The sequence below is a fragment of the Syngnathoides biaculeatus genome, chromosome 17 (assembly GCF_019802595.1).
Source record: "Syngnathoides biaculeatus isolate LvHL_M chromosome 17, ASM1980259v1, whole genome shotgun sequence".
Classification (NCBI taxonomy): Eukaryota; Metazoa; Chordata; class Actinopteri; order Syngnathiformes; family Syngnathidae; genus Syngnathoides; species Syngnathoides biaculeatus.
Genome location: NC_084656.1, coordinates 11,220,006 through 11,244,251, shown reverse-complemented (window position 1 = coordinate 11,244,251; position 24,246 = coordinate 11,220,006). Strand labels below are relative to the sequence as shown.

General features: G+C 40.7%; 1 protein-coding gene across 4 annotated transcripts in view; it reads right to left on the bottom strand.

Annotated features, from left to right (window-relative positions):
- Window positions 1-24,246, bottom strand: part of ptpn13 (protein tyrosine phosphatase non-receptor type 13) — a 62,841-nt gene that overhangs the window by 29,992 nt on the left and 8,603 nt on the right. For all 4 annotated transcript variants that reach the window (XM_061801153.1, XM_061801155.1, XM_061801156.1 and 1 more), the window contains exons 3-7: window positions 15,802-15,968; window positions 13,966-14,031; window positions 13,698-13,883; window positions 12,119-12,206; window positions 9,743-10,375 (exon numbers count right to left, since the gene is read on the bottom strand). In XM_061801153.1, coding sequence (XP_061657137.1) covers window positions 9,743-10,375; window positions 12,119-12,206; window positions 13,698-13,883; window positions 13,966-14,031; window positions 15,802-15,968 — 1,140 coding nt within the window. The remainder of the gene's footprint in view (window positions 1-9,742; window positions 10,376-12,118; window positions 12,207-13,697; window positions 13,884-13,965; window positions 14,032-15,801; window positions 15,969-24,246) is intronic.

Below are 24,246 nucleotides of genomic sequence, written 5' to 3'. Positions count from 1 at the left end.
ACGCATCATTTTCAAAATGACAGAATAATTGCTAAAAATAAAAATAATGTTCATCAATTTGAACATTAAGTATTTTCTTTTTGTAGTTTACACAAATGAATATGGGTTGAAAAAGATCCAAATCTGTTTTTGTCAAATATTCTGTTTTTATTTACATTTTGTTTATACTACCACCTTTCCTACCACCACCACTAGTACCATTATCACTCCTACCAATATTACCTGAATTGGGGGGGGGGGTAGATTAGGGGATGTTGTCAGTCATTGCCAAATGTGGGCCTGTGAAGCCCTTTGAGGCGCTTTTGTGATTCACAGCTATATAGAAATAAACGTGACCTGATGGCTTCTTCGAGCACAAATATTACCACTACTACTAGCACCAAAGCTATGACCACCACTACTTCTAAAACTGTTACCACCCCTAACAATACCTCTACTAATTCCATTGCAATTACCTACCACAACTACTTGTATTATGACCAACCATTTACGACAACTAGTATTACTATAACCAACACTGGTCCTCCCTACCACTTCCGTACCAGTGCTGAAAAGTATTCAAATAAGATGCTGTCTAAAACAAGAGACATTCTTAAAAGTGCAGCAAATGCATTTACTATACTTCCCTTCTGTAAAACATTTGCCTCTCCCAATTGTAAAATGAAATTAGTCTCAGCCCCAAATGTCCTGCCCAATCATGATGATTGATTTATTACAGTTTCTGACATACATTAGCTTTTGGCTCAACCTGCAACTACCAACAATGGTAGCGCAGAAATTTTCCAGTTTTATTTTTCTCGATCATTTCAGCCTTCAGCTCTTAAACAAGCAAAGGACCTTGGGGATTTTTGTAGTTGGAAATGGTGAAGAGTGAGTATCGAATTAATAGTTTGCATTCAAATCAATCATTTGGTTCTCTGAAGTGCTTTTCAGCAAGCATGCATTCCCATGGGTGCACGGAAAGGGCAAGGAATGAGGATGTTACAGTGGGTTAAGTTGCAATTACCGGTAAGTACAGTATGTGAGGAAATTTCCAAGACACTTCAACAAAAGCAGTCACAAGTATGCTTATAAATACCGTAGCCTTATTCTGGTTTAGGCCTGGGGAAATTTTTCGTATATGTTTTCCTCCACAGAGGACCACAACAATTGGATACATGAGTTATTTGGCAGTACAAGAATATTTAGGTAAATGTTCAGCTTTTTATGTATGCCAGAGAATTGAGACAAGATGCAAGCAAATGTCATGAAATTTCACAGCTCAATAAGTAAGACTTATTGCCACATAGAGATAGCACAGCAGCAAAAGCACATCTCTGTCCCACCCCTTGACTACTCAATACAACAGAACTGAAGTGTTAAGTGGATCTTAATGTCATTATCAACAATTAATGTATGAGTTTCAAATTGTTCTCTTAATTAATGATGATAAGGTCAATATGGAGTCATGCAATCCTTCATGTAAGGAGACTGTAATGACGACAAAAGTGGAAACAGCAATGTTGTTCCAAATGTTACCTGTAAAGTTTATTTTACAGAGGCATGGTTGGCACTGGGTCATGAAACCTCTAACGTACTGTTGGCTAATGGCAAAATCTATAAAAATCTGCTTGTCACAGTTGCGTTGCCAGAGCATCACATTTATGTGGCTAAACCTTGAGTCACACTTATCCACCCCTCGTCATTGGGAAGCCAAAAAGCTTGTAACGATGTGGGCACGATCAAAACTCCCTCGTCATCAATCAGAACTAGGGCAAACGATTTGGGAAAATATTCTAATTGCAAGGGTGTCTTTTTGAACAAATAATGCGATTCTGATTTAATATGCGATTTTTGTCATGTTGATCTGCATAATTCACTGATGTCCCTCCATCCATTTTATGAGCCATTTATCCTCCCAAGGGTTGCAGGACTGCTGGAGCCTATGCCAGGCATCTTCGAGCAGAAGGTGGAGCACACCTTGAACTGGATGCCAGCCAATCGGAAGGCACATATAAACAATCATTTGCACTCGCATTCACACCTCTGGATAATTTAGAGTCATCAATTAACCTACCATACATGTTGTTTGGCTGTGGTAGGAAAACGGAGTGCTTACGCAGGTATGGGGAGAACATGCAAACGCCACACAGATGGGGCCAGGATTTGAACCCCGGTTCTAATAACTGTGAGGCAGGCCCTCCAACCAGTCAACCACTGTTCCACCCATGGTTCACCAAACAAGACAATTTAATTCTATAGTATGACCCAACACGACATTGGATACAGCCAAAAAATATTTCTCAAGCGGTTGAAATGGTAGAACATTAAATGTTGATTCAACTTCTTATTAGTTACACATAGAACATGTTGAAATTATTTAAGGTACTTATTTAATAATCCTCAAGAAAGATCTTGAGGACTTTGACCAGCTCAGGAAATTGGAAAATTTTCTCAAATTCTAAAAAGTAAAAGTATTCTATAACTACATTTAATGAAAGCAGGACAAAGTGGTCTGAATTACATAATTCATCTTTTGTCAAAAATGAACTCAAGTTATGATGACTTTGGTGGAGGTGTGGTGATGGTGGAATGCCAACCAAAGTGGCGCATGCATTTATGAGGAAGGCAGCTACATACAGTAGCTGCAAGAATTAATGTGAATGAATTGCAGGACGCAGTGACAATCAACATTTCAAATATACCCTGCGCTAATACGGTTCAATTAGGCACCAGGTGGCATTGGGTCTTAGTTTCCCCGACGCACCCTGCAGCTGCAAAACTCAGTGAGCCAGTCTACTTAGTCAGCAGTGGCTAAACGGCAGCTCTCCTGAGTCCACACTCGGTGACAAATTAAAACACATTACAAAGGAGGGTAAAAACTAAACCACTAACACCCTGAACACAAAGCAGAATCTGTGGGCTTAACTTTTACTAGGAAAGGTTTTTGATGAAGGCGATTTAGATTCGCCAGAGTGGCTAACATGGCCAATATTTACTTCACCACATCCTGTTTATATTAGCCCTTGGTAAGGTGGTGAACGGAAAGCACAAAGACTATCAAGTGGCCATCGAATTATGACACAGTTTTGTTCCTACAGCAGCGACGTAACCTAAATTGTAGTAAGAAAAATCATAATTTCAGCAAATTTTCTACTCAGTTTTTCCCCACATCCCAAAACAACGCATGGTAGAATTTCCCATCGGTGTGAATGTGAATGATCGGTTGTTTGCATGTGCTCTGCAATTTTCTGGTGACCAGATCGAGGTGTACCCCGCTTCTCACCAAAAGATAGCAAGGATAGGCTCCAGCACCCCTAGGACCATAGTGAGGATAAGTGGTGCGGAAAAATAGATGAATGCAAAATGCTTACAAAGCTTATAAGTCTTCAGAGCAGCTGTTTAAGAAGCACAAGCACACACACACACACACACACACACACACACACACACACACACACAAAACAACCTCTTTAATCTTTTACTGGTGTCAGCCAGTCAAAGTGACAGACAGACAATTAGGACAATCGAAAGGGTTGTACCTTCATGCATCGCTTCCTGTTCTATATTGTTGTCCTAACTGGACCAGCCGCTTCTCTGATCCACATGACCTGCTGCCAAGTGCCGGAAAAGTCCAATAACGTTTGGAATTCCCTCATCCGCTACACATGACTCCAATTAAAGGCTCCAGATTTGCTTGGAATAGGATCTACTGATTGAAACACCTTGTGTTGAGGAGTGTGTGCGTGTGTGTGTGCTTTGCTATAGTGGAAGATGTAAGGGATCAGGTATAAACATGCCCATGCACAAGCAAACACACACACACACACACACAAACACACAATGTTTAATCAATAGTGAGCTACACATGTTCACAGAGAGATTGCATGCATTGTGGGTGAAACCTGAGAGCACTGACCACTGCTGCGCCATCACTTTCCTGCAGGAAACAAGAAAGAGGAGTAAGAGGCGGAGAACGGAGAAGAAGCCAAGGAACACACACACAGGGGATGATCCACTGCTAAAGAACCATTCACACCATACTGGAGATGGAATAAGACATATTTGAGCTGGGCTGATCCACACGTTTGTCATATTAAATTCATTTAGCGGGCCAAAAGATACATAAAAGCCAAAATTTAACTGAGTTTATTTGAACTTGTCACTAGACTTATCACCAATCTGACCTGCTGATAATTAGTATTTTATGCTTACAGTCTTTAATGTCAATTCGCCAATCCAATCACTGATATTGATCGGCTCCACATAAAACGTTTAGTCCGCGTTTTCAGCGTGTACATTATATTTGTATCTAAAAGCTGTTTTATTTTTAGCCTTGTTGGGTGTCCGTTGAGACTAAATATCTGATAGCCAAAAGTTATTGAACAAAAAAATATATATATGTTGGCAGTGTGGGACAGAGAAGATGTAATGCCCAGATCAGGCTATAGGACAAATTTGGTCTTTCACAATTGCACTATGTCAGACTACTGTAATAAAATCTTGTATACCACAGCATCCAGTCTTTATCTTGTCAACTCAAACACGACTAGATACAGTCGTTACCACGGCCATGACAACAACAATCGATTGCGCCATGTGTATTCTAAGTAGAACATGGGGAAAAACGTGTACTGGCGGTCACTGGTGCTCAGGAGAGGACTTTCATTCAAGGCTTGCTTGAGGTATGTTCATGTACTTTATAGTTTAATATGGCTCGCAAGCAGGCAACAAAATATAATGTAGCCTAGCAAGCTAGTGCAGTTGTAGTAGGGTTCTGTCGAATCATGAACGATTCCGTGTGTGAAGTAACTTAATTAGAATAAAGTAATTGAATTACAGTCCGTTATCACTCATTATTTCTCATGTTGTAATGGTTTGTTTGACCTGCGTGATTGGAAAAAATTACCAGACAAGATATTTTTGAAGATACGCATAAAACAGTACACAAGTAAAACAAGTAAATGAACAAGTCCTTTCAATTGACACGTTGCTTCATCTTGCGATCGAATCGGTTACTGGTTCTCGTTTTTTTACTAACTGGGTGATCAGCCCAAAAATCCTGCACTGTTTTGTATGTCATACCGTGATCTCGTGCAGGATGCCAAGCACTACGAACTGCGTACAGCTAGTCCTTAAGTTTATGACAGTTCCAATAAAGGACAGACATGACCCAATGACCCAATTTGTACAGCAGCATAAGAATACGTCATACCAATGCACATTCAGTTACCACTGTACTTATATCTGCATTAGACTGTTTCATTTCGTTACCTACAAAAGTTTTCGAAAAATCAACTTACTGTAGTTATAACTTTACTACAGTGTTAGCATACGCTAGTGACAATAATGTGTTCGCTGAACAAATTAAAGTTACAGAAACGGAACAAAACTGTCAAAAACGAAGGAGTCCCAGTGGCCTTAGCCGAGAGATACTGCAAAAGTCTGCTATTCATGTGATCTTACATAGCGAGCCGGTATCACAACATCAGATGTCAGCTCCAAAATAATTGTGAGACAGTGACATCACTTTCAAAACAACAGGGAAGGAAAAGCGATTATTTGTCATCCCAGCTCTAATACTAGCTCCACCACGGTGGAATATTGGTGAGTGTCACTTGGAAGACACCCCTGAGAGCCACATCAATTATAACAGTCCAGCGTTTTGAGATATCCCAGTTTTGTCACCCCCACACTTATTTTGCAATCCCGTGTGGGCATTACCAAGGTTGGCATGGGATGTTCAAACGTGGTATCTTGTTGAAATGTGTTTTAGGACTGAGCAGTGGCATGCAAAGAATCTCGGGATGAAGGACAGCAATGCATCCTTGAAAAGAAGGTGGCATTTGAAGGTCACATCCTATTGGAGAAGCTAACAGTAAAAAGAAACCTCGTGAATTATCCTTTGTGTTAATCTTAATTAATTCTAGCCACCTACTTCAAACTATAGGGAACTGCAAAAACCACACTACAATGAACAAATATGTCAAAATGAGTTAATTGAACAACACCAATGGTGAAGGACGAAGAGCTTCTGGATTTACTTACATAGATTAGAATACTGGCAGCAAGAAAAAAAGTTCTGCAGATACGTGTAGATCAGTGTTGCCACAGTTACCTTGAAAAAGTAACTTAAATACTTCATTTATTACTTTAGCTAAAAAGTAACTTAGTCACATTAGTGATAACTTGATTTAAAAAATAAGTGAGAAAAAAAGAAACCTTTTAGTTACTTTCAGCAGTTGCCAAGTGGCAGGAATACTACTTATCCACAGGAGACAAAAAAAAGCATGAACCGAACCATACCCATTACTTTGTAATGTATGCTACTGTACATAAATGACAGAATGATGTGCTCAACTAATAACTTAAATTAGTGTAGTTGAAGGAGCATTAAATGAGCAACTTAGTGCAGATTTGACATGCCGACACAGCATATCATGTACTGTACCTAAACGAGCATAGTATGTACCTAAATGTAAACAACCACACCACTCAGTACACTTCTTTAAAGACTCTTAACTGCAAGATGGATGCCAATTGTGGTCCATGAAGATAACTGTGTGTGTATGGAAACGTTAAAGGTTTGATATTCGGGATATACACAAACACACAGCGTTGTGATGCGAAGAGCGAGAAAAGGTGACAAGATTAAATAACGACATAAGTTGCAAAGTTGTGGGTAATTTATAGGGAGGTGGGGGAGGTGCAGAAGCACTTCATTTCTTGATGTCAACCGTGTAAGCGCGTTCAACTTGCTCACAGTCCGGACTACAGACAAAGTTGAAACTTCTCATTTTTTATTGTAAATATTATTTAAGGCAAGTATCGTAAGTCCTTGTGTGAGTCAACCCTGAAACTCCATGACCGATTTCCACCCATCTACACCTACCCACTTCAGAATGAATAATTCAACCATGAGGCATTACGCACTTAACTTAACACGCTGGTAAAACTGTATTCTTGTATGTAAATAAAATGAAAATAATCAAATGCACTTTTTACAAAGGAAAATGAAAATTGCTGTGGAATTGTGTATTTATTTGCACTTTTTTTTTGGCACCGCACACTCACTGCATATTGTAGAATCATCAATCACCTCCAAATTGATTTTTTCCTGCTTACCTAGAAATCAGCAGGCTGTGTGAACGGTCAAATGCTACTGAATTCAGAGTCACTTAAAATGGCAGAATTTTGGAGTCACATGTTACCAGCATCGCTGTTGGGGACTGTGCATGTGTGTATTAAGATAAACTTGTCATTTTTAGTTTTGTATCAATTGGTACTAATAAGATCGTTCATCAATTTGACCAATAAATGGCCAGTTGTGCTTGACATCAATCCTATGGTGTCAGCTCTGCCAGCTGGGCAGGATAGAAAGTTCAATGCAGTTTTTGCATACCTTACAAGATGAAATATCTCGATGTTCAAACAAGTTGGAACAGAGACTGAGAACAGTCAAAAGTGAACTTCTTTCATCATTCCCCCCAGAATATCATATTTCTTTAAATCCACCAGGTATAGATTGTTTTCCTATTGCATACATTTCCCATTGTATGAGAAATGAGCAGCCCCGGTTTTCGATTTGTATCCCTAATTACGAGCTAATTCTATGGCGGGTGGGGTGTTCAGAGTGCTTTTTTCCACATCGATCATGTTGATTGAAAAAGGGTCAGGGCAAATAATCATCAAGTTCAGTATTTATGATGGCAAATCCTTATGGATGTGGTCAACACTGACTTAAAAAAAGCCAGACTCCGTGATTGTGACGTTAAACCTAATGATAGTCAAATAAGAAGAAGCTTAAAGCTTGCACAGTTAGCAGACACAAATAGAGGACAAACTGGTTGTGGTGAGTCTGAATATTTGTATGAACCACAATGAAAATTATAAGCGAAAGACTCTTTTTCCCATCTACTTATTTTGGTACCAAGCAAACTGAAAAGATTGGTGGAATCTGGGCATAAACTCGGGTTCTAGTGCTGATACATGAGCAGAGGTTTCTCTCCCATTGAACAAAATAAAATAAAACTGCGTGCAAAGAAGGAAAAGGAGGGAGGAGAGAAGGGAGGGACGTGTTACCCGCGGTACAGAAGGAGAACCACAGCCGAGGAAGGCATTGCTCTGTGGCTCCAGTACCCTGAAAATAGCTGCCCGAGCACTGAGAGGAGGCAAAGGAAGAGAAGCGAAGAAGGCCTTTTATGTTTTTATGAAAGAGAGAAGAATGAAATCTACAAATGGGCAGCAGACTTCTTTGTCAACATGTGACTCAGCACAGCTGGCGGACAAACCGAAACAAAGAACTTCTTAGAAATGCTGAGAGGAGAAAAAAAACAGCTTAATGCTTTTGGTTCAACAAATAAGTTGGTTGTGCTTCTAAAGATGCTTCCTAGTCTGTGTGATCCACATCAATATGCAGTGTTGATGAAAAAACAGAATGCAGCAAGGACGCGTTATATGTATGACGGAGCCCTGTAGGCTAGAATTAAGTAGGCCTGTAATTAGAAGGAGCAACTTGGACAGCTCTGTATGAGTGACTCACACGAACTCAACGCTGCATCGAACAGCCCAAAAAAAAAAACAAAAAAAAACTTGCGCACGTAGGAGTTCAAGATGGATGGCCCTCTGGTGTAATTTTCACCTCCCCATCGGTGCTGCCACGCAGTCTCTTCTTTTACGGCCTGGTGAAAGTGATATATGCCCTGGTTTGGATGGTTGTGTTTTATTGATGGCTCTTCATCAGTTCTTTGAGAAGAAGTGTACACATACAAACTCAACCGAAATAGTATTTGTTCTGGATAACAGAAATTTAACAGCACTAAAATGACTACCAATTGCTTTTTTGTGTTCATAAGTATTATTTTTTTTTTTAAATCACTGGAAACACTACACTGTGTCCAGTTAAAGGCATGAGTACAGGAATTTATCAAATCCATTGTAATGTATATTTTATTTATTTACCGTGGTACCTCTGCTTATGAATGTCTCTAGTAACGAAAAATTCAGGTTATGAAACGCCTCCCCGGAAAAATATTCTCTAGGTACAAAGAAAAATTTAGGATACAAAAGGAGAAAATAGGCATTTGATTTGCACCCCCCAAATTCCACTGAACGTTATCATCCTGTATTTTGGTTTGTGTGGTGTGATAGAGCTGCTCTCCCATTAGCTATTACGTAGCATCTTCATGGCATCCGATTGGCTAAAAGGGATTTTTATGATGTTGCCACAAAACGGTACCAGTAATGGCAAAGAGAAAAGCTGTGAGCTTACTGAGAAGTCAGAAAAGGGTTCAGTACAATAATATACCAAGTAGATTCTAATCAAAAAAGCATGTAAGCATGCTAAAAGCAAAATGGCTAAAAACACTGATAGAGAGAGATACAATTCCTGTGTCCCTCACCACTGGGTGTCTGATCACGGTCTTCAAAGGATGAGTTCATTCTTTCATTCATTTCTTAGCCTCACTAGGGTCGTGGGCGTGCTGGAGCCTAGCCCAGCTAATTCTGGGTGAATCAGTCAGCTGGGATAGGCTCCAGCACACCAGTAACCCGAGTGAGGATAAATGGTATGGAAACTGAATAAGTAAATAAATTAAAGCAGCTACAGGGGCTGAATTTTCAGTCTTCGTGGAGTCAACAGGTTTCATGGAATAGATGATGGATGCCTAACCCTTGACAAAGGGGGTTCCGATATAAATTACTACTTCTCACTTATCAGTGTCACCAGTAGTTAAAGACTGAAGATTAAACTTGATTGACTTACCATCCACCGCTTGTCGTAGCATCTGCAATTTCCTCTGCCTCTCCTTGATGCGGTCATAGGCACCTGGCAGGCCTGAGCCAACTGATGGGGTAGAGAGGTGATGGGCAATCCGGCTCTTCAGCCCACCAAACTCAAAGTAGCGATAGTCCCTCTCTCTGAATGCACTGAATGGTGATTTGATCCTGCCGATAGTTTGTGTGCTTAAAGCGTTACTGCCTCGCCGCGCGTCCTCCAGGGCTCCGAATCGAAGGGCTTCGGGGTCGATGCAGGCCAAGTCCACAGAGGAAGCCCAGGACTTCCTGGTATGAGCTGCCCTCAGGTCTACGCTATGGAAGGGTAAAGACCTGCGGTCCAGTTCCACAGGTCGCCCTTTTTGCTGGGGATGAAGGGGGTGCAAGTAGGGGTAGGAGTGCTGGTGCTGGAGTGAGACAAGCATGGGGGACATTTCACCGGGACATTCAGAGTCGCGGTGATAGTCACAGTTAGGATACTGCAGTGTGGCCCCCTCATCTCCCCTCATGATGTCTTGCACCGACAAGGAGCCCATGGAGCGACTGAGGCCCCGGTTGAGAGAGCTCTGCTCCTGAGTCCTGGCCCGGTAGCGCTCCAACACCCTCGGGGCTGCACTCCTTCCTAGAAGGGCATCAAAGGCAAAGTTCCAACTTAATAAATTGCAATTTATTAAAAAAACAACATCATGGTGGATAAAAAGTGTTGGAGGGAAATTTCCACAGTTGAATCCCCTTAAAGCTTGCATTTGTGCTAAGGTTGAAAATTCATAATGAGTGAGAGATTTCAGCTCAGCGAGCACCTAAAGGATTACTTAAAAAAAAAAAAATCTTGACCTGATTTTGTGTTTTTATTGTGTACCAATGCCTGAAAATGGGAAAATCTTAGCAGCCATATTCAATATTGCACAAGGAATCATACAAGTCGCAACACTTTAATTAATGTATACATATGTAATAAGGTGCTGGTGTTTTGATTAGCCACTAGTCTCTATAAATTGATGGAATCAGTTGTATGACGAACAACTGCACAGACAATATTCATACACATACAAACGTTCAATGCACTGCAGAGAACAGTTTAGTGCCTTGGTAAGTGTTACTGTTTTGGTTAGCAACAGAGGTTGCATGGGCGTAGCGGTGAACTCTAATATCTTTGTGTGAAGGACTGTTTATACACTGGGATAATTACACTTCCTACTAGGCTTTACACAATCATGGGTTTTGGGGCTGATCAGTAAGTTAAAAAAAAAAAAAAAAAAGAAACGATTACAACATAGCAATGTCTATTTAAATGACCTGTTCATTTCCTGTATATGCACTCATGTACTTAATTGCTCTAAAAATCTATTTACAATAAATAATGTATCTTTATCTATGACAGTAGAGCATAGTGACAGACAGAACAAATAAATGGTTTTCTATTAGATGGCAGTAAGTTGGCATCAGTAAAAAGGCCAATCATCGGCAGGTTCCGATCAGGCTGATAAAATGAGCGTGAAGTCTACTTACATGTTTGTTTTAAAAAGGAAGTGCTTGTTTCAGGGATTATTTGTGATCTGGAAAACATGCCTTGCATGGAAATTAAAAACTTTTTATTGTCTCTGTTACATGTCAGTGAAATGTCTTCAAAACTTGAGTAGTTTTACTTTGTTTTATTTTTACTACAGTAGATGTCTTCCCATCAATGCACATGTAGATTGATGAGCAGCAAGATAACAAGGGGGGCAATTTCTAAAAGTTGGGTTAGAAACTGTGGTCTTTCCAAGAACAAGCAAGCTCATAAAAACCCCAAAGCAGAATTTAATTAATTAAGGTCAATGGACAACATATAAACAACGATTCATTTTAAAAAGGAAGTTGCTCCCTGAGAAGAAAAACACTTCAGAACTCAATGAGACTCTTTCCCCTGCGGCTACCCGCTGCTCATTCACAGAAACGAAGTATGGACACAAACAGTGGAGCAGCAGCGCCTTCGGAGCTCTGCAAAATATGCATCTCTAATCAATGCCATGCCACACTTACATAATCGGGACAGCGGCCATGTTTGAGCATTCCCTCTCCCTTTTCCGTGGGTCTGGAAACATGTTCTCAGAAAACCACCGGGAGGATTTGGTCATACTTTCCGAAATCGAAGCCTGATTCTGGACGTTCCTCGACAACTTGCACTCTATTCACACGGATGAGACTGCAACTAGCAAAATCGCAATGCAACATTTCGACACAGAATATGTCTAACCTTATTAGGTGATATTAAAGAGCGGAATTCACCACAACAAAGAAGAACAATAAAGAATGGGATAAGAGAGCTTCTGAGCAAACACTGCTCTTTTTCCCCCCAGTTTGTGGTCATCTGTGTTCGCCTTACCTGAAGGCAAGCCTTTCCCCCTTAGCCTCTCCCGAATTTCCTTGCTTCGCTCAGGAAGAGACTCTCTGTCAGTCAGCAGACCGTCCAGCTTAGGGCAGAGAGAAAAAAAAAACTGAAATTAGCTGCGCATCTTTAAATGTTTACTTACAAAAAGGACAGTGACTTTTTTTCAACAGCGTACACAACATATGATATTTTGATGACAAGAACTAGAAATGTGTGGTTATAAACAACCACAACATAACTAACTGTAGAACTGTAAATGAACCATAAATGTCCAACTCCCCCGCAGCTCCCTTCATCTTGGCACTTGAAATGCAGGCTGTGTAGAAATACCTCATTTAACCAGTATTCGGGTGCCGGGATCAAAGAAGTCACGATCACAGTTTGTATAATGTCACCCACATTTGTTGAAAGCTGTGGTGACTTACACACATATAGAAAGACTGGATCCATTTTTTTGTGTGTCATCTAATAATCTCTGCAGCTTCTCTGAACTTTCCAACATCAATTTTTATTCCTTCCAAAATCTCCTGCGGGATACAATCACGACTCCGCGCTGGGGTGCAAATTTCAACATGGTCTCACTCTTTACAGCCATACTGACAGTCCAACTCCACCAAAATTCTATGCTTAACGCAGTCACGTGGAAACAATTCAAAAGTACAGACATTTTCCACTCTCATTCGCAGAAATCACTACCTGAGGATGCAAAATAGCTCCTCCAATGAAAGCCAAGTCCAGAAACTTCCAGGACATGCCCACATGACATACAATGAACATTAAACTATATAAAATTGTGGAAAAGTAGAAATTAAAAAGAGGAAGAAGAGTGCAACTCATTACATGCTGCCAACTCAACAAAATATATATTTATAATAATGAAGTCAAGCACCACAGTAGGTATTAGCGTCAAGAAGTCCTGGGTTCAAATCTCAGTCCAGTCTTCCTACAGCAGGGGTGCTCATTGTGTCCTGATTGACCAGTTGATCCCTGAGGCACTTTTGGTCGATCGTGTAACGGTGTGCCTATCATCCATCTCGTCACTTGATTCAGGTGTGGCAGATATGTAGATCGCACGCACATAAAGGCGTGTTCTAGCAAGGTGGTCTCCTATTTATGCTCTCTTTTGCTTTCTCCACGGCAGTTGCGGAGAATTTCTCTCCATTATGTTCCCCCCTGTTTTTTGTTTTATGTCCTTTGGCATTGTCGGTGAAAATTCTCGTATGTTTCGGGGAACCTTACAAAATACTATACTTCTTTGCCCAATACCTTTTACAATGAAGAAAAAACATCTGGAATTAATTTGTGTAAAAGAGCCTAAAAAAATTCAGATCTGTTGCTCCAAAATGCTCCATTGTGAATCAGATTTCAGTCAAACTGGATAAAATTTAATACAGATTCTTTTTTCCAAACTTTCGGGAATTCTCTTTTTGACAATATCAATGTGTGGATTTAACAAGCACATTTTTAGATGAATACATAAAATCCAGTATACAGGGAGTTACATCTACAACTTATCTCTTTGCAGATAACAACATGGACCATATGATTGTCCTACTTTGAGGAATGAACATACCTGGGAAAGACTGCCAAGCACCAAGCGGACAAGCTTTCGTATATACGAGAACGGAGGGTCACATGTGGAGTTTCGAATGTGTTTGCTGCAAATGTCCAGCACCGTGCGCAGCGACATTCGACTCAGTGTGATATCATCGCACATGTTGAGGAGCAGGCTGTTTAGGTGTTCCCCCAATTTCATCGGCTTCACAGAGACACAAGGTCAAAGACAAAAGTTACGACAAGCAGAGAAGGAAGCAACATGCTGTCGAGCAGGCTTAATTCACCTGACTTTGCGGTATCTCATAGTCAGCTCCCCAGAAGAGAGTCATCCCCAAAGAGTACATGTGCATCTGGAAAAGAGAAGAGCAATGTTTGTCAAATTAACAATAAACAACTAAGACTACACAAATATGACAGATGTAAACATCCAACACTATAAACTGGGAGCTGAAGTCATAAGGTCAATAATAAAGCCATAAAATATTGGAGTTTTGTTATTTTGGAAGGACAGTGTCCTCAAAACGGACCTATTCCTCCTGTTACTCACTGCTGGGAAGAAAATTTACTTCCCCTTAATGTTAGTTTTGGTGGATGAAAGAATAACTCTCTGACAGCCAAGAAATGCAACATAACTACTCAAGGCCAGAGCACATGATTTTATGTTACATTGCACATGTTTTCTGAAAATTTTGACATTTAATAAAAACAGCAAAGTGAAAGGTGTTTTGAGAGTAAAACTTGGATCTCCACCTCTCAGTTTGAGGGCGGGGGGTGGTTGGGGATTACATTTTCAAGCCCTGAAATAAAGCCTCCAGGGGAGAGCAGAGACGGGGACCAGGGGTGGAAAACTGACTCAGCACAAAAGTGTGTTGAGGTCTGCGGGACTGTGCTAGAGAGGGGAATGCAGTCATACAAGCTTTCAGCTCCTCTACTGGAGGCAAATCCTCGAAAAGAAGGGGTGTGGTTTAAAAACAAAAAAACAAACAAAAAAAAAAAGCACGGCAGTTGACTGTTGCGAATGCACTAAGATCCACGAAGAGCGATAACCTAATGCTTTATCTGGTAAGGAAACAAATGTACAAACTAAGCGTGCATTTAAAATGGATGCATCAAGATAGTTAAAAATACAAAATATAATAATACAATACATTACTAAAAATTACTTATTGTTTTAAATAAATGAAAATGAAACTTTTATGGACTGCAGTGTCCCCAAGCCATGGGTGGCCTCAACGCTTCTGAGTCTGGTCCTGCCGTAGCCTGCCACAGTTCCTTCAAAAAGGACCAACTCTCCTCGTAGCTTTCTAGTTCTTGGTCTAACAGAATGTCCTGGGAAGGTAAACCTTGGCTGTAAAAAAAAAGCCTCCTAAGGCAGAGCCTCCTATGGAGGTCCTGTCTGCTTGGCTCAGAGAAAGCGAGCAGGGACTGGCCGCAGAGTCTCTCCAGGCCAGGCCCATAACCGTGTGCATCCACTGTCCCACCCAAAGCCTTGCTGGCCTTGGAGGGTCAACATTGTGCCCAAGGAAGGTGAGCCATGGCTGGTTTGCCACACGTGTCCAGGGAATGTGAGCCATAGTCCTCCCATAAGGCACAGCTCACCATTGAAAGTCCCTGCTGAGGATCTCTGTGAGATCCGCCAGGCTATTTGGCACCTGTATGACAGATGGCTGAATATAAAGGACCATGATCAAGGGGGGCACACAAAGACCACCTGCCCGTGGAAATTCTACCTGGGAAGTTCCCGGCCAGATCCTTGAACCTGTGCATAGGTAACCCGAGTTCTTACCAGCAAGAGTTACCACTAAGGTCAAACCGCAGATGGCAGTCTTTGGTTACATGTTTAAGGTCTTATTGTTAAATTTCCCCAGACTTCAGATGTGGCCTTTTAAGGGTGAAAATGTATTCCTTCTGTTATGTGTCATTAATGTGTATGTGCTTTCAAGAAATCTCAACAAAGAAGCAAGACCAAAAAAAAGACAAATATTGTGGTTAAGTGGCAAAACTTGAAATATGATATGTCTGTGGCGACACACACTAGTCATCCACAGCGTTTGTTTGGGAATCTGACATGCTGCCGAAATACTAAACACCAATGACCTGCAGGACAAATGTTTTTGTACCTTCTCTATGTCAGAGACGGACGTCAGGGTACTCCCCTCCAGGACTTCGGGGGCTGTGAATGCTCTCAGGTCCTGCTGGGTGACATACTCATCTGTGAAGGAGATGTTGCCTGAGGGCATGAGCAGGAGGGACCACGGGGAGATGATGAAGCCCATTGCTGAGGGGTCTGAAAATGGTGGGAAACAGAAAATTGACCCATGAGAGATAAGATCAGAAAGCAAAACAACCACATTCAATTAAATGAATTCCAAGCTATTGTTACAAACGTGGTGTGATAAGGTAAATCACTGCAACAAAGCATAGAAATTTAGTCACATTTCATCTAAATATTTGTAGCCAAGATGGGACTACTGAGGAATTTTAAGATGGTGGAGGTAAATAAACAGGCTGGGAGAAAATAATCGTTGCAGCACAGCGGCAGAAAGGAATGGCTTTTGGAAGAAATTTACTTTTTCCGACCAGGCCACAGCCTGCACCACAGTTAGACCGTGCTTTAAAAATATACAAATGAATGTTTGAGGAGCGCTGCAAAATTCTTTTCTTCTAAGTGATATGAAAACTTAGGAGAGGTGAAGTAAAATAAAAACATACACACACATGTGCACGCACACAGATGAACTTGAAACATTTTCTTTCCAAAAGCTGGAATTTGCTATGTAAATAAGTGTTTCCTGTTTAAAACTACTGAGATCTTTCTTAAACGAGGAAAAAAAAATACTGCTCATCCTAAAACAATGCACTCTGTAATTGTGATAAGAGGCAATCTGCAAGACAAAATGTACTGTTTCTTGGGGCCAATGGCGCAGTAAACATGTCACTTGATACAAGGTCTTGTTCTAATGGGCCCGTCACACCATGACGTTCTGGCCAGCGTCCTATAGCGTTTGAGGAAACATCGGTAGTCGCCTACGGTCGCCGGGATAGCTCCAGAGTAGCATTGTTTCCACGCCAGTGAACGTCAATGATCGCTGGGAATCGGCGGAGAACACCAGTCCGGAAAAAAAAAGTTTTGAACATGCACATAAGTTCTCACCGAGACCAGCGTTCATCAACGTTTAATTTCAAAAGCTGCAGAACGTTCAAAACGTTTGTGGAATGTTTTACTAAGGTTCGCCGAGCGTTGCACGCGTTTGGCTATCGTTAGTCGTAACTCTAGCTTTACTTGGTTGTTACTTAATCGTTTGCTTTGCAGTGAACGACTCACTGGCAACCTGTCAACGCCCACTGAACAATCCCTTAGCACACACAGCGTGTAACCAAAGTGAAACGAACGTCGTTTGGTGTCCATTGAGCGTCATTCGAGCATTTCCCGAACTTCCACTCATATGGGTATATAAACCGATGCTTTGTAAAAGCAAGGTCCATTTAATATTAAGCTGCAGTAGAGAGCAGCTACTATGGAAGATCCAGGAAGCAGCAGTTCGTTTTCGTGGAAAAACTCTACAGCCCGATCCAGGATCCTGCAATCCTTTCTCTGCTTCTTTTGTCTATTTGTCGGATCGTCCTCACTGGGGTTTGCAAGGTGTTTATGATCCCCAGGGGGTGTGACATGGTGCGTGACATCGCGGACGTGCTCTTCCTCCTGGTGTTGTTTTTCCTCCAAACACATTGCTCGTGATGAAAGAGGCTTAGCTTTCTTACTAGCAGCGCTAGTTGCTGAAGTCCACGCCCTAACTTTTTTTCTTCTCGGCGGCATGATGCTCACTGTTCTAACTCACAACAACAACTGAAGTCACGCTCGTCACGCCCCAATGACGCGTTTGCACACGCTAATGGTTTTTAGGGGTATCTTATTTGGTCGCTGTTACACGCTTTTCGTGGATTAGACACGCTTTTCCTGTGTTAGACACACGTTAAGTCATGTGTTAGACACACGTTAAACACACGCCACATGTGTCATCCGCGTTTGAGAACCCTGAAAAACAGAACGATTGAAATGTTCAGAGGACGTTGACCAGAACGTCATGGTGTGACGGAGCCTTAAGCAGTGAACACAAGGTTGACCAAAGACAGCAAAAAGATAAAGATCCAAACACAAAATGAAAGGACAAGAGAATCACAGCTGGCTATCAAATAAAGTAATATAGTAAAACAAACACACATTCTGATAATCAAGTCAAATCTGAGCATTTGAGAAATGTTTCAGTGGGCAACACTAAGTTGAACTGGATCACAGAGTGTAAATGTGGTGCTCTATTGAGTGAAGTCCATGGCAGGCATTTACTCCTCTCAGTGCCTCACCAGAGCTCTGAACATTATTAAGTACACTTCACACCTCAGTTCTCAACTGTTTGAGCTTGTGCCAATTGGAAAGCAGTACGTGTGCCCAAAAGTAAGGGCCAACAGACAGAGGAACTGTTTTGCCAGAGGAATCACAACCCTGAACTCTCATTTTTCTTCTAGTCGCGCTCGCTATTAATGTGGAGGCACGCTGATTTCAATATCTTGTGCAATATGTTTTATGCACCTCATTTCATGTATCTACTTTTTAAAATGTTTTATTTAATTTATTTGTACCTTGTGTTTATGTATGCACTGATACAGGAGAAAGTCTTCTATCTCTTTGTACAGCGTGTATAATGACAATGGCATTCATTCATTCATTCATGGTCAGGGCTGTTACTGTTTTTACTTTGGATCTAAATCCTGATTTGATTTTTCATAGGACAATCTAAAGCTGGGCAACATTTTTGTTTTTTTTTTTAAACAAGGGACCAATATGATCCAGCCATTTTTCTTTACAATTTATCTTCATTAGGCTTGCTGGTGAGCTGGAGCTCATCTGCCCTGACTACAGATGAAAGGGAGGGTACACCGTGGATTGGTCGTCAATCAGTCTCAAGGCACAAATGGTACAAGCAGGCAATCACAATCACATTTCAACTTATGGGCTTTTGGTTTCCATTACACCTAACATGCATGTTTTGGAGATGTGGAAGAAAGTACCAAGAGAAAACGCATGCAAGAACAGTAAGAACACGCAAAATTCACCCCTTAAAGCTGCATCCTGCGAACAACTATCACCAATCTGCCAAGACCGGAAAAAAATTATGACAAATATATCTGATCTCAATGGAGATATATACTGTATAACGCAAATCGGAGGTCGACTGGTGTCACTCAACGGTTTATAGTTGACTTGCACAAGCATATGATTCTTATGCAAACATTGTAAATCAACTACTGTAGATAACACACAAGGCGACATAAATAGTGCCCATTGTTCGACAAGTCTATTTATAGTATTTGAAAGGTGCGTGAATAAACTGTCACGTCAGTGAATACACAGCGGAGTCATGGAGAAATGGAAACAAACATGGAATTGACTCCACCCTTCACTGTAATTGGATATATTTATTTCTTAAAAGGACTGAGCCATTATGTCTCTATATTGTTCTCAACTGTGACTGGTGAAGAGCTTTTAGTCTAAGATCCAAGTAAATGTTAACTTTCAGTGGCGATAAAACTGAACAATTAGCACAACCAGTTCAGGGTATACCCAGTCTCGTGCCCGATGATAGCTGGGATAGGCTGTCGCACTCCTGCGGCTCTTGTAAGAATAAGCGGCTCAGAAAATAGATGGATGTTCATGTTACCTGGCCCTGTGTGAAAAAGTTATGGCACCCTAATCCTAACAACTGGTTGGGCCATGCTCAGCAGCAACAACTGAAACTCACTCCATAATCTTAATTTTGTTTTGCAGCCATTCATATGTTGACTTTATCCTGCTGCAGAACAGACATGCACTTGAATTGAGGTCACGAACTGATGGCTGAACATTCTTTTTTAGGATTTTCTGCTAAAGAGCAGAATTCATGGTTCCATCAATCATATCAAGTTGTCTAGGTCCTGAAGGAGAAACCAGCTCAAGACCCTCACATTACCACCACATGTGATTGTTGGGATGATGTTGTTTTTCTGAAATTATGTGTAACATTTGCACCATATGTAAGAAGACACACGTTCGAAAAAAGTTAAACTTTATTCTCGTCAGTCCGTATAATATTCTGCCAAAAGTCTTGGGAATCATTCAGGTGTTTTGGGTTTTTTTGGGGTGGAGGAATAACAATAAGCCTTTATGTTCTTTTTAGTCAGATGCGGTTTTGGCCTTGAAACTCTGCCATTTCTGCTTAGTCTTTTTCTATTGTTGTCTCATGAACACTGACCTTAACTGGGACAAAGGAGCCCTGCAGTTCTTCAGAACTTCCCTTGAGTTCCTTTGTGATCTCCTAGATGAGTAACTGCTGTTCTCTTCACCTAACCTTGATACGTCAGCCACGCCTGGGAAGGTTCCCCAGTGTTCTATGTTTTTTCTCTCTCCTTATGGTTCACTGGAACCCTAAAGATTTAGAAATGGCTTTTTGTTTTTTTTAGAAGTTTAGAAGTACAGGCTAAGGTGTGTCCAGTGAAAATTAACTATAAATTTTGAATAGCCACAAGTATTTCATGATTTAACATAGAGCATAATCAGTATTTCACAATGGGCCAGGTAAGTTTGAATTGTTTTTTTTCCTTTAATAAATAAAATCATTTAAAAAAAACATTTTAATATTACTTGGGTTATATTTGTCAGATATTTACATTTGTTTGACCATATTAAAGTGGCAAAGCTATGCAAAAATGTAAAAATTTGAGAAGGGGGTGGGCCGCAATAATTTTTCACAGCACTGTATATGTAGTGCACCAGTCTTTAAAAAAGGGAAATACAGTACCTGTACTCCCCTTCAAAGTGCCCTGCATCAAAATTATATTTCAAAAAGTGCGGCCTTTTTAGGCAATGTCAAATACATACAAGAATGGAGTGAGTGACACAGTCAGATAGATAATAACTGAGCAATGTCTTTATTTGTGGCTTGGGGTTGACAAAGTTGAGGCAGAGCAACAAGCCCCAAAGCTGCCTCAATGGCTAGGCTGGGGAAAAGGCTCGGGTGGAAAGACCAATGGGTTGTTTTCACGTGACGTCACTCGTTGTGCTGCCTGACTGACGGCGGCCATTTTATTTCCCTGAGAACGTTACTCATACATACGCAACGTGGACGACATTACGTTTCTACCTGCATTTATGGAAGACGTGACCGAAAGCACATCAAGCCCAGACTGACTACAAGGCTAACTGGCATACACACATCATGGGACTCGGGACTGCGTCACAAAGGCGTTACAAAGGCAGTGTGTGCTGAGCTCTGTAATGTCCATGCACCATTCCTCGTTGATATAAAAGCATACTCCACCACCTTTCGTTTTCCGTGTTACCATACAGGTAAGTGAAAAAAAAAAATATATGGACACTTACCTGTGTGCTAACACAGAAAACGAAAGGTGGTGAAATATTTTTTTTTTAATATTGAGGCAAACTCGATTTATTCAATTTTTTTTTTCAAAAAGTAAAACCTGGATTTTAGTTCACCACAAGCAACGTGAAATGTTTATTCATTTAAAAATTGATGACAATGGTAGAAAAATAAAATAAACAAATCCAGTATTTCACAAAAATCTCAAATCTTTCAAGTGACTGACAAAAAAGATCTTAACTGTAATGTTGGCCTTCTGAAAAGAGTATCGAGTAAGCTTGTTAGCTCAGCGACACAATCAGCATGATGGACGTTGAAGCCGGGCAGCGTGATACCAGCGCCGGGCACTCTTCCACAAAGCCAAGTCTCCATGAAGCACAGAGCCGCAGAACATCCAAAGTCTTTGCAGGTTTTAATTAAAAGTTCAAATTTATCAGTTTTATTAGCTAGGGAGCGTAGGTTTGCAAGATGCATCGTCGGAAGCGTTAGACGATGTCCCCGCTTTCGAAGGAGGACTTGTATCCCGGATTGCGAGCTTCTTCGTCTCGAGACTTTGAAGAGCGCGACGACTGGCAACTCTGGAAAAAGCTTCAGCGAATTGGCAAGAGTTGTCAAAAAAAGTCAGAAGAAGGCTCTCTGATGGTTAGCAAGTTGTGTACTTGAATCCCGAGACACACATGAAACAGAAAAAAACAAACAGTAACGGAGAGCATTCCGGAGGCTGCCACATTGGTAGGCGTTAAGAAGGGAGGTTAAATGGCGGCGCACAATGGTGTATGGGTACTTAAGCAAAAAATGTGACATCAGTGAAAACAACCCATTGTGGGGGGAGACACATGGCTGAGTTTCATCACTAGAGCGCCATACGACTTGTCTTCCCCACAAAACTTGAAACTGAGGTATAGAGAAGACCCTGCCTGCTCCCTTTCTCAAGCAACTGGATTCCTTATACACATCCTGTCATGGTGCACTATAAGTCTCACCCAAGGGTGCTATACTTGGTGGCACAATCAATAACTCAAATAGCTGGTATCAACAATAGAACAGAAGCGAACCACCACAAAAACATCCTTCAACAACTATGACAGCGTTATGGTAATAATTTCCTGAGCATGTTCCAAACAAGTCAAATTCGCTGATTCTTATTTGCCATTTAAATTATAATCTTTTTTTTTTAACAATTCACCATTTACCTCCTTTTACAAATAAATGACAGTTAAGAACTAAAATATTTTAAAAATCTGCCTAGAGCAGACTTGAAATGGGATTTCAAATATTATCCTGAAAGGGCAGCATGATCCTTCAAATAACCACAACCTTATCACTTAAGTATAAATTGAGTGTAGTCCTCTTGTCATAAAAACACACTCCCAGCATACAACAGACATCACTGATAAGATGAGCAAAAACTCCACGATACTCAGCGAAAAGCAGTCAGCTGCACGCTGTACTGGACTGTACATCCAAGACAAAGTCATGCTGGTTAGGGTAGATGAAACTGAATCTTTGCCAACTCATCAAGATGAAGACTAGTGTGCCAATATAATCATGTTCAGCGGCGTGTCATACGAAACGACTGGGCAGCACCACCTCATTTTTTTTTCTTTTTTAACAACAACAGTGTGGTGCCTGCTGACTCACGTCCTGCACAGTCTACAGAATGAAAACTTGTTACTGTCTTTTCTCTCTATTACTGTCGAGCGCAAACCTTTTCCTACCATACGTCATTTTAGTTTAGTTGACCTGTTAAATGTATATCTAAGTTTCACAGAAACAATTTAATACAGTAAATGGTTATTCTTATGCAGGTGAATCTTAAAAATGTGAATATGGTTGCAAAGTTCATTTATTTCAGCAGTGGAATTCAAAAAGTAATTACACAGATTCATTTCAAATCAATGTACCATTGTTTGTGTTTCAGCTGTTGATTTGAACTAATGAAATACATTTTAATTGACTATGGTATTGTAATTAATTGGATACACCTGTTGTGAACATTTGTTGGTTAAATGTGATTAAAGCGTTTTAATAACCTGAGATTTTGTTAAGAGTCTTCAGCAAATGACCCAAGATTTTAGTATCCACACAGTTGACTCCAAGTGTAAATTGATGAACAAGAAAACTGTGACAAACCACTGAATTAGTCAGGTAACTGGCTGATAAGCACTAGCAATCCATCCATCCATTTTCTGAGCCGCTTATCCTCACGAGGGTCACGGGAGTGCTGGAGCCAATCCCAGCTGCCATCGGACAGGGGGCGGGGTACACCCTGAACTGGTTGCCAGCCAATTGCAGGGCGCATGGAGACAGACAACAGTCGCACTGACAATCACACCTAGCGGCAATTTAGTCTGCAATAAATGCATGTTTTGGGAATGTGGGAGGAAACAGGCAATACAAATGATTAAATATCATCACTGAAACGATACCACAGATCTCAAGTATGTTCACAACACAAAATCCGGCAACTGCTCTGCAAACATGTTAAAGGTGACGTATTGTGGAAATTTGATATTTTAATTCCTTGTACACAAATGGTTGAGTCTCTAGAATGCCAGCCCGCTCATCAAAGTGTGAAATTAGTGTTTTGGGATCTGTCGATGCACCACATACACACAGTGTAGTGTACAGATTGCTGCCAAGAGATCAACCTTCAGATGACAAGAGACAACCCATACAGCCTCTGATGTCGCTAAGGTCTGGCTCCTTCCCCAACAACAAGAATAATAATAATGAGATGTGAAAATTTCAAACATTTCCAAGCTTTTTTTTCCTAATATTCATCTTAAATAACTTTGTACTGTACTTACTTTTTAGGGCACGAAATTGAATAAATAAACCAAAAAACCAATAGTTTTGCACTGTACAGTAATATGGTCTCAAAAGAAAGTCCTATATCAGCCATATTGGATGACCTCCCCCATTAGTCTGTGTTGTTTTGAGGTTCCACGACAATATTTTGCAAATCCTTTAACCTTTAATCAACTGATAACGCTATAAATAGTATTTTAAACTATTCATTCTTCAAACTGATGAACCCTGTCTTTTGCAAATATTCACTCATTTTGAACTTGCTGCCTGGAATATTTAAAAAAAAAAATGGCATTATATCTTTTCAAATCGTCAAAGATCGGTAGAGTTTTGGGCAAATTT